This window comes from Priceomyces carsonii, assembly GCF_900007245.1.
Source record: "Priceomyces carsonii strain CBS4050 genome assembly, scaffold: Debaryomyces_carsonii_scaffold_5, whole genome shotgun sequence".
In the NCBI taxonomy this organism is placed as follows: Eukaryota; Fungi; Ascomycota; class Pichiomycetes; order Serinales; family Debaryomycetaceae; genus Priceomyces; species Priceomyces carsonii.
In genome coordinates, this window is record NW_026946678.1 from 380,806 (window position 1) to 397,130 (window position 16,325).

The 16,325-nt window shown below is 37.7% G+C and overlaps 6 protein-coding genes across 6 annotated transcripts; 3 read left to right on the plus strand and 3 right to left on the minus strand.

The window, feature by feature from the left end:
- Positions 1–423: 423 nt before the first annotated feature.
- On the plus strand, positions 424–1,578 carry GPD1 (glycerol-3-phosphate dehydrogenase (NAD(+)); the record flags this gene model as incomplete). Its single annotated transcript, XM_062954513.1, has 1 exon — positions 424–1,578. One exon carries the CDS (start codon positions 424–426, stop codon positions 1,576–1,578), a length of 1,155 nt encoding a protein of 384 aa, XP_062811208.1.
- Positions 1,579–1,684: 106 nt separating this feature from the next.
- Positions 1,685–3,787, minus strand: SET2 (histone methyltransferase; the record flags this gene model as incomplete). Its single annotated transcript, XM_062954514.1, has 1 exon — positions 1,685–3,787. One exon carries the CDS (start codon positions 3,785–3,787, stop codon positions 1,685–1,687), a length of 2,103 nt encoding a protein of 700 aa, XP_062811209.1.
- A 317-nt stretch (positions 3,788–4,104) lies between these two features.
- On the minus strand, positions 4,105–6,855 carry PRCAT00004516001 (uncharacterized protein; the record flags this gene model as incomplete). The annotated part of the gene is made up of 1 exon (XM_062954515.1): positions 4,105–6,855. One exon carries the CDS (start codon positions 6,853–6,855, stop codon positions 4,105–4,107), a length of 2,751 nt encoding a protein of 916 aa, XP_062811210.1.
- Positions 6,856–8,355: 1,500 nt separating this feature from the next.
- Positions 8,356–9,615, plus strand: CMK2 (calmodulin-dependent protein kinase; the record flags this gene model as incomplete). The annotated part of the gene is made up of 1 exon (XM_062954516.1): positions 8,356–9,615. One exon carries the CDS (start codon positions 8,356–8,358, stop codon positions 9,613–9,615), a length of 1,260 nt encoding a protein of 419 aa, XP_062811211.1.
- Positions 9,616–10,368: 753 nt separating this feature from the next.
- On the minus strand, positions 10,369–11,853 carry ADAEC (Adaecp; the record flags this gene model as incomplete). Its single annotated transcript, XM_062954517.1, has 1 exon — positions 10,369–11,853. One exon carries the CDS (start codon positions 11,851–11,853, stop codon positions 10,369–10,371), a length of 1,485 nt encoding a protein of 494 aa, XP_062811212.1.
- A 2,136-nt stretch (positions 11,854–13,989) lies between these two features.
- On the plus strand, positions 13,990–15,429 carry PRCAT00004519001 (putative metalloreductase; the record flags this gene model as incomplete). Its single annotated transcript, XM_062954518.1, has 1 exon — positions 13,990–15,429. One exon carries the CDS (start codon positions 13,990–13,992, stop codon positions 15,427–15,429), a length of 1,440 nt encoding a protein of 479 aa, XP_062811213.1.
- Between the last annotated feature and the right edge of the window lie 896 nt (positions 15,430–16,325).

Sequence of the window (16,325 nt, forward strand, 5' to 3'; positions counted from 1 at the left end):
CAAATTCATCTTGTTAGATAACTGTAATATTTATGGACTATTGGTACGGTCCCATTTTAATACATAGTTTTTTGTTCCTAACTATTTTAGCCATAAAACTGAAGCGTTTATCTATCCATAGCCCTCGGTTATGGTGATTCGCTCATCGGCCATCCGTCATATGAGTCAAAATCTATATAAGGAAGACGGACAACCAAAAGTTTCTGAGAAGTACCCTTGAAACAAATTCAATCATTTGTATTTATATTAGGAAGATAAAGAGGTATTTTTAAGGACTACCGTTGACTCCTAGAATAGCTAACAAAGAGGATAATTAAGACTTACAAAGTTTAAATAACATATAAGCGCTTAGAAGTGAAATTCTTTAGGCGGCAGCATATTATAGAAATTGCCAGAAAGATTATTAAATTATAAAGGATCAAGATGAGCAGTGCTGGTCAAAGATTGAATCAGTTGGCAAACATTTTAACACCAAGACCTTTATCTGCTTTTCATGATGTATGTGCAGACAAGCCATTCAGAGTGGCAGTCATTGGATCAGGGAATTGGGGAACCACTATCGCTAAGGTATTGGCAGAGAATACTTCGGAAAATCCCAAGGTCTTTGAAAAGGATGTAAGGATGTGGGTTTTTCAAGAGAAAATCGACGGTACTAACCTTACCGACATAATAAACAACAAGCACGAGAATGTCAAATATTTACCAGGCGTTACTTTACCATCTAACTTAGTTGCTGAGCCTGATATTGTCAAGGCTGCAGAAGGTGCTGATTTATTGGTATTTAATTTGCCCCATCAGTTTTTGCGTACAGTGTGCGTCAAATTGAAAGGTCACTTGAAACCAACTACCAGAGCAATCTCCTGTTTAAAGGGTTTAGAGGTTACTCCACAAGGCTGTAAGTTATTATCTACTTACATAACTGAAAATTTAGGTATTCAGTGTGGTGCCTTGTCTGGTGCTAATTTGGCTCCTGAAGTTGCAAGAGGAAAGTGGTCTGAGACCACTGTTGCCTATCCTATACCTGCTGACTTCAAGGGCCATGGAAAAGATATCGACAAGTCAGTTTTGAAAACTGCTTTTCATAGACCTTATTTTCATGTTAACGTTATTGACGACGTTGCCGGTGTTTCAGTTGCGGGTGCTTTAAAGAATATCGTTGCCTTGACAGCAGGTTTCGTCGAAGGTTTAGGGTGGGGTGACAATGCTAAGGCTGCAGTTATGAGAATTGGGTTACTGGAGACTATTAGATTCTCCACTAGGTTTTTCCCTCAATCTGAAGCATCTACGTTCACTACTGAGTCTGCTGGAGTGGCGGATTTGATAACAACTTGCTCTGGAGGTAGAAATGTTAAGGTCGGAAGGCATATGGCAAAGACTGGTGACTCTGGTGAAGCCGCTGAAAAAGAATTATTGAATGGACAATCTTGTCAGGGTTTGATTACTGCTAAAGAAGTTCACGAATTATTAGCTACAGTAAACGAAACCGATCAATACCCATTGTTTGAAGCTACCTATCAGATCATTTATGGGTCAGAAAAGATGGAAAATTTACCTGCCTTATTAGAGCTGGACTGTTGAGTTGACCATTAATAATTCTTAAAGAATTTCATTCTGTCTATCTAGTATTTTATTTATTATTTACTTGTTTATATACTATTGCATCCAATCACTTCTTCTTGTAATATTAAGATTTCAATTTTTTCAGCGCCTCCTCGTCAGGAGTGACTGACTCATGTGAACGCTTTTTGTTCTCACGTTTAGCTTTATACTTTACCAAAAATTTCTCCATAAAGCCCTTGGAAAAATCTTTGAGCTTCTTCAACTTATGATTGTCCAACTCGTCTGGCGGTTTGGCGTCTTTTTTGATTTCTTTCTGAACCAAAATCTTTACAAGATCTCTCGCACAGCCTTTCAAATTATCTCTTCCAATCTCCTTTTCATGCTTCTTAATTAGATTTGGAATATGCTTAGCGAAAAGCTTAGTCCATCTTTGCTCGGCTGAAGTCGACGAAGACAGTGATGTAGATGAAGATTTCGATACCATTTTTTTCCTTTTTAATTTCTCCTTCTTTTTTTCTCTCCTCTCTAATTTCAACTTTTCTTCAAGTTGCTTCTTTTCCTCAGCTTCTCGTTGACTTTGCAAAATCAACTCTTGCAAATATTTTTCTTTTTGCTGCATCTCCTTGAACTGGTCCTCTTTTTCCTTTTTTACCCTTTCCTCCTCTCTTCGAGCTAATTCCTCTTCCTGAAACGATTTCTTGGGAGGCCGCTTCACTTCTGCTCGAGGTCCCTTTGGCGCTTTAGGGACTGTGTTGGTGGGCCTATCCCAACGAGATAAATTAAGTTCTCTATGAAAGTAATAGTTATTTTGAGTATTTGGGTCGAAGCCCATTTCCCAACCTTCTGGCAAAGGCTCTTCCTGAGGAGTTGTGGATCTTTCAGGACTAGGTGATCTTCCTCCTCTTCCATACAAAGCAGGCGAATCATTCTTCCTCTCATTTTTCGGTATCCTATAGGCCATTTGCAATTTACTCCACTCTCCCAATAGACTAGAAGAAAGTTGTTTTATTTCTTCATTTCCCGTGTTTGCGTTCAAATCCTTCACGACGTCCTCAATTTGAGACGAGGAAATTTTGTTCCTAGTTACTCGGGGCCACTTAGATAAAATTACTAATATCATTTTAACAATATCATCTTTGTCTTTGTAATTGGTAATGACTTTAGATAACGTCTTATAACCATGAAACCTAATGATAGTGGAATTGATGGCAGAATCATTAGTTAGATAAATTCTTTCTACTAGCTTTTCAACAATGTAATAGTCTTGAGACCGCATAAGAGATCCCATAACCTTTGAGACATCTTGTTCACTCATAGGAGTAACTTCAATTGACTTCACAAATTGCTCGTTTATTATGGAATCATCCTCTTGTTGCTTAGATCTTAAATGCTTGTTTTCTTTCAACCATTGCCTCTCTTGTTTGGAGGTAACTCCAAGTGCTTCAGATATACCATCTGGCAACAAAAGAGCAGCATCTGTCTGTGTCTTTCCGCCCATCCATTTGATACAGTTTGGCTCCCCGCAATAACATGGCTGTGACTGAGCTCCATATCTATCCACGTTATAATCGAAAGTAATTTCCTCTCCCTTCAAAATATGACGTTTGGCGAAAATGCCCATTCTTAATTTATCACCTACAACCCATTTATCCACATACGCATTTGGATTGCAAGAGTGATTACAGAAACGAGCCAAAGAGCCCTTTAAGGTAGCGTCGATAAAGGAGTCTTTTTTCAACATCATGAAATAAAAATGTTTGAAGTTTTTCTCATCATAGGCAGCCATTCTCTTTCTGAATGCCACTTCATCAATTACTTCACCAATATATTCATAAATAAATCCCAGTTCATTTATAGATTCATCAGCCCTGAGTCCATATCCTTTTAACTCAGTTTGGAAAACGCTAACTTTTGAATATTGTTTTTTTTGAAACCTTTGGTTTTGGCAATTCTTACCACAGTTACAATGTCTGTTAATACATTCTACGGATGTCACTCTATTAATACAGTCCGAATCTTCTCCACAAGCCATATTCTTCTCTAAATCTGAATCCCAGTCCTCGTAACAATCACACGTCATGGGTTCATTTTGGTCCGAGGATCCAGCATTCTTGTTCAGGTATGTACATTCCTCTATGTCTGTGAACTTCGTTTTAGCTTCCTCAGTCTTATCCTCTTCATTCAAGAATAGATGAACTTGACTCTTTGGTTCTTCTGATTCTGGCATATTTTTCTCTTTTGTATATTTCCCTCTAGGTGATATTTGTTCTCTAAGGCCAAAATCGTCTATTCATAAATTATTAGTACACGGTAAAGAATTAAAGCAGAAATGAAAATCAAAAGTCACCAGAAAGCTTTCTAGTCCCGGAGAACTTTAATGTGTTTTAGAGTTTAAACACAGCAAATTTAAGCCTTAATTCTTATGATCAAGTCTTGAGATACGAAGGTTTTTTTTTTCGAAACCTAACTTTCATTAGTTACACAAAATTGTAAAGGTTCAATATAAATACACATCGGGACTTAGTTGCAACGACTCCGGACTAACTAGCCTAATAGATCGGCAACGCACTTCGAGAGCAGTCTATTAAAGTCGCTTGCCGTTTTTGAATCGGCTTTATTGTTGATTAATAAAGAGTTGATTTCATGGAAGGTATTTTCAATGATATTCACCAACTTTTTATCTCCCAGGGATCTATGAGGAGAAAAAACCTTTCTGATAGTCGTTTTGTAGCTATTTCCAGCGCCACCTTGACCAGCAGAGGGTCTTCTTTGAAAATTAATTTCAGTAGGTGTCGAATCAGCCAGATTATAAGAGGATGGCAATGATGAAACCTCGTGCGAAGGATGTTGTTCTTTATGGTCTCCCTCAGTAGCCATTTCAATCACCTTAACTTCTCGGGCCCTTAAACTTATGAAGATGGTTTTGGAAGATATTTTGTCATACTTCTTGCTACTTAAGTTAAAAAGTAAATCGTTTTTCATTGCATTCATCACTTGATTTTCTAGTTTCGGGTTTATTGGGCACGATTGTAACAAAAATTCCGGTCTGAATTCATCTGAAAATGCCACGCTAGGTGCTAATGGCTTCCGCTTGAATACTGGTAACTCTTGCGGTGCCCCACCCGAAAAACTAGAAGTTATTGTTATTCCATCATTATCGAGGTCTTCTTGTTTTTCGAAGATAATAGGTTCAACTTCGAGCACTCCTTCCCTTGAAGAGGTCAACCTGATTCTTGATTTCATTATAAAAGAACATTTCTTATATATCGCATCTCTGTTATGAGTATCTATATTCTTAACAACGTTGCTCTCAGTCAAGGGAGTAAATATTGAAGTTCTGGTCCTATTAAGATCAATCGGTTTATTTTCTTCAAACAAATTTTTATTATACAAATCATACATCGATTGTGTCCTTGATAACTTATGTTGGAAAGAATTCGAATTAAGTGAAGTTTGCGGCCATCCATAATCTTCATATTCGATTGCCGGAGACGGTGACCTCAATGACTGAACAGAACTTCTTTTTGAAAGGCTACCAAATATTGGAGAATTGAAATGGTCTATATTATGTTCGAAAACATTCATGGAACTTTGTGTAGTTGGCGTTGTTGGATTCTTCCATTTATCCAAAAAACTTCCCCCCCATTTCGAAAGACTTGATTGAGAAGAGGATAATGATGAATTCAAAGATGATGATAGATAAGCCATGGATGAAGATTTCGATAGTGAAGACCCTGGTGTTGTTTTCTGTTTAATTGGTATGTTTTGAGAAGTCGTTTCGATGTTTGAGTTTGTGATGCCTGAAGTACTCGTAACTGATTTGTTCGGAATTTCCCAACCTTTTACTATCAGAAAAGACTTAGTAGGGGAGTTATCAGAAGATTCAACCGATCGAGATAAGTTAGGTGATCGAATAGGAATAGGCCGGGCCTCCAAGACAGAATCGCCAGAGTAAATGCTATGTAAGTCTCCTTTTGACGCATCTAATCCATAAGACCTATTCAGTTGATCTATATCATCATAAGCGTCAGATGCTATGTTTCTTTCACTTCTATAATCAGGTATATCTAAAGATGCAACACTTTCTCTCTCAGGAATGAAGCCATTTAAGATGAATATCAATTTTTTGGCAACCACTGGATTCCCAGTCATTAAAACAATTCTGACTACCTCTTTCTTTTTGGAATCTGAAGAATCGGAGACTGGTTTCAGCATTAATTGCCTTCTTAAAGGTATTATCAATGCTATGATATTTGATAAAAAAGTAGAATTATGCTCCACTGATAAAGACGTATTCTGAGACAGGTGGGGATGATTGAAAGTGGGCTTACCGTCCTTAAATTCTAGCCAGTTCAAAATTTCTAACACCCAGTTAAGCATCATTGCACTGTATTTAGAACTTCGAGTAGAAGATCTTATTAAATAATTTGAATTTATTAGTTTGGGCAAATTCGAATTGTAGTGAATTAGCTTGACTAGCCTAAAAACCTGATTTCCTAATTCGTGATCATTTTGTAAGATTCCACTAGTCAATTGAATTCTCTTATTGACTATAAAAGATGCATTCTCAGTCAAATGAGCCACTAGTTTCTTTATAATAATATTCTGTAATACAATCAAAAAGTGGGATATTTCTTCCCAGTTGTTAAAGATCACATCATGTAAATCATTCAACGACTCCAACGGAACGACTAAGCCTATCGAAAACCTACTACTAACTCTGTCCTTCGAAAAAAGATAATTTTTAGCTTTGATAGACAAAGCCGATTTCGGTTTCCATCCTTCATCTGAATTATTTACATAATTGTCTTCATCTATAATCAGAAATAAACGTGAAATCAATATTGAATGCTGTGCTCCGTTTACCAGATCATTATTGAGGGCTGGTAATATGTGTGCCTTTGTGGTGCAAATTGATTCATTTGATGGTAAACCACATCCAAATGTGTAGTCATTGAGTTCGCTAACACTGTGGAACACTTTAGGTTGCGTTTTCGCTACTCCAGTCCTTGTGCCCCATATTGGAATCATGTTATTCTCACAAGCAGAGTCGAATAAAATCTGTTTAGTTCTAAGATTTCCTCCATCTTGGCAAACCAATATTCTAAATTGTCTCAGGTTCAAATGACATGGTTTAATTAGATTTTGATTTAAGGTGCCATAAAGTATTTCTCGAGTGTATGGATCCTCATAAGAATTATGAGACGTGTTACAAGTGCCACTATTCGTGGAGGGAACTGAATTTGTGGGACTACCGGTGGCTCCATTCTGGCCCTTAAATAGTTTTCCTAGCATACTACTTCAACCTGTTTTTAGCGCCTAGTTACTTCTCATTCGGAAATCATCACCCAACATTCAATAGATAAGTTTGAGTTTCCTGCAACAGATTTGTTGTTTCTGAAAGATAGAATGGTCCTTTCCCTCTTTCTATTCAGTCTAAAGTTGACGGCTTATTATTATGCTTCTTCTCGAATACAGTCTGTTGTCACAATATCTGATTTTAGATCTCTGAGTTCTATTTTGAACGAAAGTTTTGAGCACATTATGAAAGCAGTCTCGTGCGGTAAAGTGTGATCACTGGAGTCACAAAATGAGAGATTCATTATAAAGGAAAGGGTGTATATAAGGGCATAAATTACTGTGGGTAAAGAATGTATGCTTCTTGGGCAATTACACCTAAATTAAATGCGTTTAGGGAGAATGATAAACGTTCCACTTTTTCGGGAAGCGATGGTAAGAACGAGGGTACCTAATAGTTAATGCGAGGGTACTACTGAATATGATAGAAAGTCGTAATCGGTTTTGCATACGTGAAATTAATCAAGTGTTCTCTCTGAAACGCATGCTTCTGTCTCTGAGCGTAATTAGGAACTGAAATGCTCTTCTCAGCCGCCATATGCGACAATAACGCCTTTCACAGTACTATAAGCATTTCAATAGCACAAGGTCGATCCTTCTCAACACGTGGTGGTGCTTGACGCCTGTGCTTGACATAAACTAGCCACATTTCTTTTTTGAAGTTACTTCAAGTATTTCTTTATAGCGATCAGACATTTCCAACTCAGGATGATAAATTAATGTAGCATTGATGTTGTACGTATTGTGTCTAGCCTCGGTTGAGTAGTATTTCATGTGGAACTCAGTTGCATAATTTCACCTATCCTTAGCGAACATAAAGCCATGTAATGCGCTTTATACTCAAGATAAACAAACTAAATGCTCTTGCATATTCTTAATGTAGGTATTACAAATTTTCACCATGTTTAAGGAAACTAAAACTTTAACTAAGACCTGGTTTCTAGAAAAGTCTATCAGAGATTACTTTCCAAATTGAGTATAGGGTTTTCCGGGCCCGGTAACACGGATGTGCGCAAAATTCTTAAATTTCTGATGGAGCGCCTTAATGCTTTAACTACCATAGTCGGAATACCTAAAATGCCTTTTCATATATGCATTCTGGAATTAGAATCCTATAGGGAAACTCTTGGCTCCTTTAGTTTACTTATTGAGCAGGGTTTTGTAATCAATTAAGTATCAGTAATTCACTAGAAGCCTAGCCCAGAATATTTTGATGTAGTCACTTCCGATTTATGTGAAAAAATATCTGAATCTTGGAGGCCGATCTTCTCTTAGTGATCCTTAATTGTTCTTAAAATTGCAACAGTCTCAGCCCCTTGACTGCATATAGTGAAGTAGACAAGATTTAATGATCATTGAAAAATCGTAATCTTGATATGCTATAGCCTTATAGCATCGAAGTGGCGAAGGACTTTCGGTGTAAATTATTTTCTTATCATGGTTAGTAGTTCCGAATCAACAGATGGCCATCATTTGAAGAAGTTAATTCTGAAATTGAGCGGTCAGCCTGACTCATATTCGAGGAAATCTAAGTATACTTTTGGAAGAACTTTGGGTGCTGGCTCTTTTGGAATAGTTAGACATGCTAGGGACAATGTCACTGGTGAAGAAGTAGCAGTAAAGATTATTTTGAAGAGGGCTCTTAAAGGTCACGAGGATTCTGTTATTGAAGAATTAAATTTCCTAAGAGCTTTACACCATCCCCATATAGTTGGATTTAGAGATTGGTTTGAATCAAAGGATAAATTTTACCTTGTCACTCAATTGGCCACTGGTGGTGAATTATTTGATAGAATTGTAAGTAAAGGTAGGTTTACAGAACATGATGCATCATTGGTTATTGTTCAGGTGTTGGAAGCGTTAGATTATTTGCATGACAGAGATATTGTGCATCGTGATTTAAAGCCTGAGAATATCCTTTATTTGAACTCAAAAGAAGACTCTGGGATAGTTCTAGCGGATTTTGGTATTGCAAAGAAACTAGAATCACTGGATGAGAAATTGACGTCTTCGGCGGGGTCCTTTGGCTATGCCGCCCCAGAAGTAATCTTGGGAACTGGTCACGGTAAGCCCTGTGATATTTGGTCCTTGGGTGTCATAACATATACAGTTCTATGTGGATATTCTCCTTTTCATTCAGAAAATGTGGATGATTTTATTGACGAAGTAAAAGACAATAATGCAGTTATCTTCCATGCTGAATATTGGAAAGATGTATCGAAAGATGCACGTCGCTTCATAATCAAGGCTTTACAATTTGACCCCGAAAAAAGACCTACGGCGAAACAACTATTAGAAGATCCTTGGCTAGTCTCAGTTGCCGCAGAGCATAGAGAAGCAGATTTGTTACCAAACTTGAAGCACGGCTTTGACGCGAAGGTCAAATTTAGGCAAGCTATTCAGCTAGTTAAATTGAATAACAGAATCAAAAAATTGAAGAAGCTTCAAACTGAAGAGGATGATGATCCTAATGAAATTAACTTATTTGATGATGAGGGTGAGGTTGAAAACGAAGTTCAATCGAGCCCTTTAACATCTTGGAAGAAGTTTGGTGATGCTCTTGACTCACTGCAGAGGAACTCATCTCAGTCAAGTGACTCACAGGATAAATCTACGTTAACGAGTGATGCCTTCGTCCAATTGGTCCATGCTGCGTCTGAAAATAAGCACAGAGTGAGTCAATATAAGGAATCTTGAATACGTGTATATCGATAGATTTATTTACGAACATCATTCGGTCTCCTCTCAACGTAAATCTTCGTAAATGTATGATCTAATTATTTTCACGAACATCTATTTCTATGCACCATGATTGTGCTTGTAGCTCTCCTTGTAGGTTTCTTCATGAATTCTCGATTCTGGGTCAATAAGGGGTGCTGAGAGCGTTTGCACGCTCGCTACAATGCGCGGTCGAACTTCCCATACTTTCCGTATATCAATTACAAGTTGGAACTTGTTGAATTCCGTCAGTGTCCGCGGACATTGTGGATAGTAATAGAAGCGCTATTGCATGAAAGTACTTGTGGGTAAAATGGAGTAAAATCACCTAGTTTGTTGAAGACTCTATACAAATTCTAGATCGTGGTGACATAATTTACTTTGAGTACGGAGTCAGCACAGTCATGCAGTATATCGCTGCTCGTTGTAACATTTAAAATCCTTTCACCTATACTATAGTATCAAGCGGAGAAGAGATTTTTCATTTCTTACTTAGATATGTCGAATACTTTTTCTTCAACTTGTCTTAATCTACAGTTGATTAAACAACTTTGAATATATTCTAAATTACTACTCTGAAATGTTCAAATGTAACATATATTAATTTCATTACTGCAAAATATTCATAAAAAGGTATGCATAATTTATTTAAAGCAGCCATTAAGGATGCAATTGTGTTCGTAATAATCTTCATCTATTAATTTCATGTAGAGTTCGTTTGACTAAAATAACTCATATGTTCGAAGTCGACAACATTTCTGGTGACAAGCCCATAATGCCTTGACTATCTATCGTGTCAGTCATTAATGGCTGATTCAACGGGTTGAGTTGAAATTGAACATCGGTGAAGTCACCCAAGTTTGAAAATTCATTCCCTGAATAGTTAATATTATTCAATTGGGCATTGTCTAAGGTCATATCACTGCCCATAGGATTCATGTTAAGAGGATTTGGATCAAGTGTATTACCTCCAACATCATCAAAAAATTCTTCCAACAAAGGAGATTCTTGGACATTAGATCCTGGGTTGCGAACATCATCAATATGAGTGTGATCGAAAAGTGATGGTGGAACCGCAGAGTTCGATGATGAGACCGAAGAAGAATTTGAAGTCTGATTTCCTGCAAATTTTGTCAAATCTGGGAAAGAGAATGCCTTTGTCGGTACTCTTGATTCTTCTTGATCAAACATGTTGAAATTATTATTCATCAATGGTTGATTGAAATCGAACCCTGATACTGGTGTTTGAAATCTCTGTTTCTGATCGTCAGACATGAATGAGGTTATCTCGTTAGATTGGTTAGGCATTACCAAAGAATCATTGATTGGTGACTCGATCTTTATTTTCTTAGTCAGTGGTTCAGTGGTGTCCTCGATCGATGCCGGTTCTATACTTGAGCTCGACCCTGAGCTTACCGGGGTATAAAATTCTTGATGGAATTTTGTCATCTTTCCAGATTCTTTATAACTTTTAATATACTCCCAACATTTATCTCCATAAGTTTTGGGGGTCAATCCGGTGACAGATTTGAAGACACGATGAAAGTGCCATGCCGACAACTTTGACTTAGCAGCTAATTCCTTAAATCCCAAGACTCCGCCTCTTCTTCTTCTTTTCTTGGAGTTTGACCCAGGACTCAAAGCTTCCTCTGGAGATCTTGGACCCTTCGGAGTTTGAGGTTGAAATATACTTACCGCAGCAGCTAAAGCCAAGTGTCTACAGGCCAAATCCACAAGCCTATAATGATCAGAATCATTTTTAGATAATGAGGTGGCCTCAAAATCTTTTGAAAACTTTCCATCGTAATTGATAGAAGGTGCGGAACATCTTCTGGAAACCTGTTCGCTTGCTCTTTTGTTCTCTATTATATTTTCTTTAATTGCCCTATTATTCTTTTCTTCGTTTTCGTCCAATAATGGAGCCATGAATCCTATTTTCTCATTGACATTAGCGACACAGCCTATCAATAATTGAACATCGATTGAAGAACCACTCATAGGGTCACAATGCTCACAAGGGACGTAACCCAAATTCACAGCATCCGATAAACTATCAACAAATTTAATTTCAGATTTCAAGTTGGTATCGGGCCGTGCATCACAGTCAGGACGGCAACAAAATTTCGATACCTTATTGCAAACGTAAAAGGATCCAGCAGCGAAGGGGTCGCTGAATTGGTACGCCCTCCATTTTGCTCCTTCTGAGACGTATACCATTTCGACCTATAATGGTAACGAAAAGTGATTAATAGAAATTTCCAATCTCAATAATCCAAATATATACTTCAGTTTACCTGAAATATGGCTCTGTATAGTTCCTTAAAGCCAAATTGTCTATCCTCAAGTGTAACTAGCCCTCTATATGTGTAGCCAATTATTAAAGATACAATATTTATTAACAGTAACAAGTAGAGGTAATTAGGGGTTTAAATTAGGTTAATAAGCTCCCTACTTATACTTCTTCCTGGTGTAATGCAGATTGTCAAAGTTTGGGAACGATGGGAAGTGTAGCGCATTGGTGTGGAGCCCGCGATATTCCAAAGAAGTCTATTTTTTCTTAGTTGGCGGGACTCCGCTCGCCACATGTTGATGTAATGCGAATGCATCCTAGAATAAGGAAATATGTCTCAGGTGGGCTAGTGAGCATTGAGGTTGAGTTCTGCATGTCGGGACTCCATGATAGGAAAGTACTATATGTAGTCTAAGACAGGGGAAAGTGAAATATATTGGAGAATCAAGATTATCGATGACGATTGAAAAAGCTGGGAGAGAGGACAATACGAAGGAGAAAGAGTTTGACTGACTATAATAATAAGCCCGCCTTCTGTTACGGGCGATCAACAAGTGCGTGTTAAATATTATATTGACGTCGTTGGTATATGAGAGAAGTCGCTGATCTCAAACATTGTGGTCTATGTAATTGAGCATATGATGTTGCACTTCCACATATAGTATGGCAGTACTAGTACGGACTTCACTTCGGGATTCAGCTCTGACGTAGGTTTTGATAAACGATTAAGATGACGATATTTATGCCGTCACTAGCCCCAGCTTAACACATGCATTTGACCCTGCAAGTATCTCTTCTTCGCTTACTTTGCTACACTGCCTGGCATATCGTGCCTTGACCACCACTTCTTTGTTTTCTTCATTCCATGTTAGAAGTGAAACAAAAATGAGTATCGAGGGGTGCCACTTTTTAATCGTGAAGCCCGAATTGGCCAGAAGTATGACGTAAGAATATCATCATTCCGAGCCGACTATTGAAAAATAGATCGGTCAATTTCCGACACATCTCCAGAGGGTCCTCGAGGGAGCGGCTAGCTTCCTAAGAGAGTACGAAAATAGAAGTATAGTGATTGTCACCTAGGCGGAAGAGAAGCTTCTATTCCGTTTTTCTTTTGACGAATTTAAATGTTAAATTGCTGCAGAAGGTTAATTAGCCTTTTCGGGTACATTTAAGATAGACTGTTTTCTCTTTAGCGAGAGCAAGACACTGTCTTAGATTTTTAGTTTAAAGCGAAAGGTACGGAAACGTAGAAACACGAGCATGAACAAGAATATTGACTAATGTGCTACTGAACTCCATAGATTCTTCATTTACTGCACCTTATCTTACTGAAATATGGAGTTCCACTTAGCGAAAATAGTTATTTGTGACACGTATCGAATGCGCAAAATAAACTTACCATTTCAATCCTCAATTAAGTAAGCTCTACTCTTATTGCGTCGAGGAAATACTGTGCCATACGTTACGTCGCCTTAAGAAAACTTGGAATCTCGACCTTCGATAGTTATCCCAATACAGGTACGCGGAAGATTGTCGACCATTCCTCCACTAGGAGGGGGGGCCGGGCAGTTTTTGGCTAGTTTTCTCCTATAATGTGGTCATTCGTCCGCAGCACCCTGAATTTTTCTGGTTTTCCGGCCAAACCGGCTGTTTTCCGCTCTACCCATATGTGATTATTATTGCAGAAACGCATTTCCATTGGTGTGCATATTGAATGCATATAACTTTTTGGCCCCATGTTGTATAAGAATTTGCCCGGAGCCGCAGATACCATATAAGTGATGTGGCTGTGCCCTGTAAGACTCAGACCGTTTACTGCAGGTTCTTATCATCGTGCAATGCCACATGTGATCATACGTCATATTTAATGTATGTTACTTTACATACTGTCTGAGACAGGTGATGATGTAATATTGAGATTCTTGAACTAAGAATGTTCCCACAACAAAGAATATGGCCTGTATATAACTCTGGCTTCGCAACGTGAAAATAAATTCTATTACTCAGTGTGGTTTGTCGAGAACTCATGTACTGGCTCGACATCTATCGGCTAATCATATGCAATGGAAAAACATCATGCTGGTCATCACAACCATGTGGTGAATGTGAAGTATGGATATTTTGTGTTTGCTTTGTCTTTTCTCTACTACATCCTAGTAGTGTTAGGAAAGTGGTATACGTGGTATCGACAAAATGAGCCGATCTTTTCGTTGCGTGGGGCAAGAGTACCCATCTGGTTACATTGCTCGGTTTGGATTGTTCTTTTGACTGCAATGGGGGTTTTTAAAGTTGAATACTATCTCGTGGCTCTTAAGCGATTCGGGCGTTTATCTTACTGTTTGATACCATTAGATCTATTGTTGGTTGTCAGACCCAATATTATCAATTACTTAGAATTTATTGATTTACACAAGTGGATATCCCGAATTATTATTTTTGCAGCTTATGTGCATGGTCTAGGATATTATTACAGGTGGTTCTTTGAAGGCACTGTAATAACCAAGCTGTTCAAGCTTTTAAATTTCTTGGGTGTCATAGTACTTTTAATGACAGGCATTTTAGTCATCATCTCAATAAGGCTGTTTCGCAGATACTCGTACACAACGTTTTATATCTATCACAATATATCGGTATGGTTCTTTGTCTTGTTAATTGGGTTTCATTCGCGACCAGGTGTTACGCCATTTACTTTTTTGAATTTGGTTATAATGAGCGTACAGATATATTTGATGTTTATAAGGACATTCACGATTGAGAATTTGAAGGTGACTGAAATTGAATCGTCGAATTTGATAATAGTACTGTTCCCTAAGCCATCCAATTTTCCTTCGTGGTCACCTGGATCTCATATAAGATTAAATTATAGAAGAAATTTTATACTCCCAACATATCCGTTCACGATTGCCTCAGATGAGAATGATTCCACTATGACCTTGATAATGAAAAAACCTAATCATTTCACGGTGATTGGTAATTCAAGTTATGCAATGTCGACTCCGCTTCCATCCGCATCTCCTGCCTTTCTCAAAAATGCTGAGGATGTAGTAATAATTTGCGGTGGCTCCGGAATATCATTTGGACTACCTATCTTATCACATTTCAAACTGGCATCGTCGGCAACAGTGAATTTGATTTGGGTAACGAGATCTAAAAACGATATAATAGTTCTACAAGATAATCCGAATCACGAAAGCATTCAAATTTATATTACAGGAAACAATTTCGATCAGGAATCCGAAGTACAAGAACAAGATGATAGCATAGAGCTCGATACAATAGCGCCGACAGATGCTTTGTTGGGTAGCGAATACCGAGATAAAGATCTCTTTAAAGTTCAGAACGGTAGACCTGATCTTGAAGATTGCCTCGGAGCATTCGAAGGCACAGAACCTAAAGCCGAAAAATGGCTAGTCGCTTGTGGACCACAAGCGCTTATCTCTGATTGCAAGAGGTTGGCGAAGAAGAAGAATATCAACCTAATATCTGAAGTATATGAAATGTGAACCATAGAGAAGTTAATAATCTGACAGCTTTATATGTAGGATTTAATGATGTATAAAATATTAGATGTGCTAAAGTATTTGTCCGTAAGCCGACAAGGAAATCAGGAACATGAGCCAGCGATAATGCTAAATTGTGCCACAAAAACACAAAAAAAAGCTCGCACTCAGGTTCGAACTAAGGACCAACAGATTTGCAATCTGCTGCGCTACCACTGCGCCATACGAGCAAATTCTTGATATAAACAATTTTAGGTATATATGTACAGTCATAAGTAATTTCTGATGTATTCAGTTTATAAAGCCTAAAGATCCATTAATATCCAGAAATGTGTCACATTTTACTAACTCTGAGTATTACTCTAGGTAATAGATAATGTCTGCCAATGTACTGTCAGTGATTATTTGTAGGAATATCTTCGATCGAGCATGAACTAATCATGTTGTTTCTTCATGTATTTATCTTTAAATTTATAAAAGTTTTATGAAGGATCTTGAACACGTAGCCATTTAGATTAGTTTGTGGGTCACTTCACGCATTTTTAATTTACCTATAGAAGCTATTTTGACTGGAAGGGATGCAATTTATTGCCATACAAAGGCTGGGGTTGATGTTTCACCTAAAAGCGCTTTAATTCTGTTTGATCATAGTACGAGTACCTGGAGATTTATGGTTTGAATTTGAGCGGAATATCGTCACAATCAAATGGAGGTATGGGAAGACAGTCTGTTATATCCTAGACTTGATGTCGTGGAATAGAGTAAATATACATCTCACATTAATGTTCTCAAGATAAAGCAAAAAAAAAAAAACTTTAATTTTTGGTTTTAAAATAAAGAGTAGATGTTACTATATGTCTGGTATCTTATGGAGGAATTCAATCTCATTATACCAATAT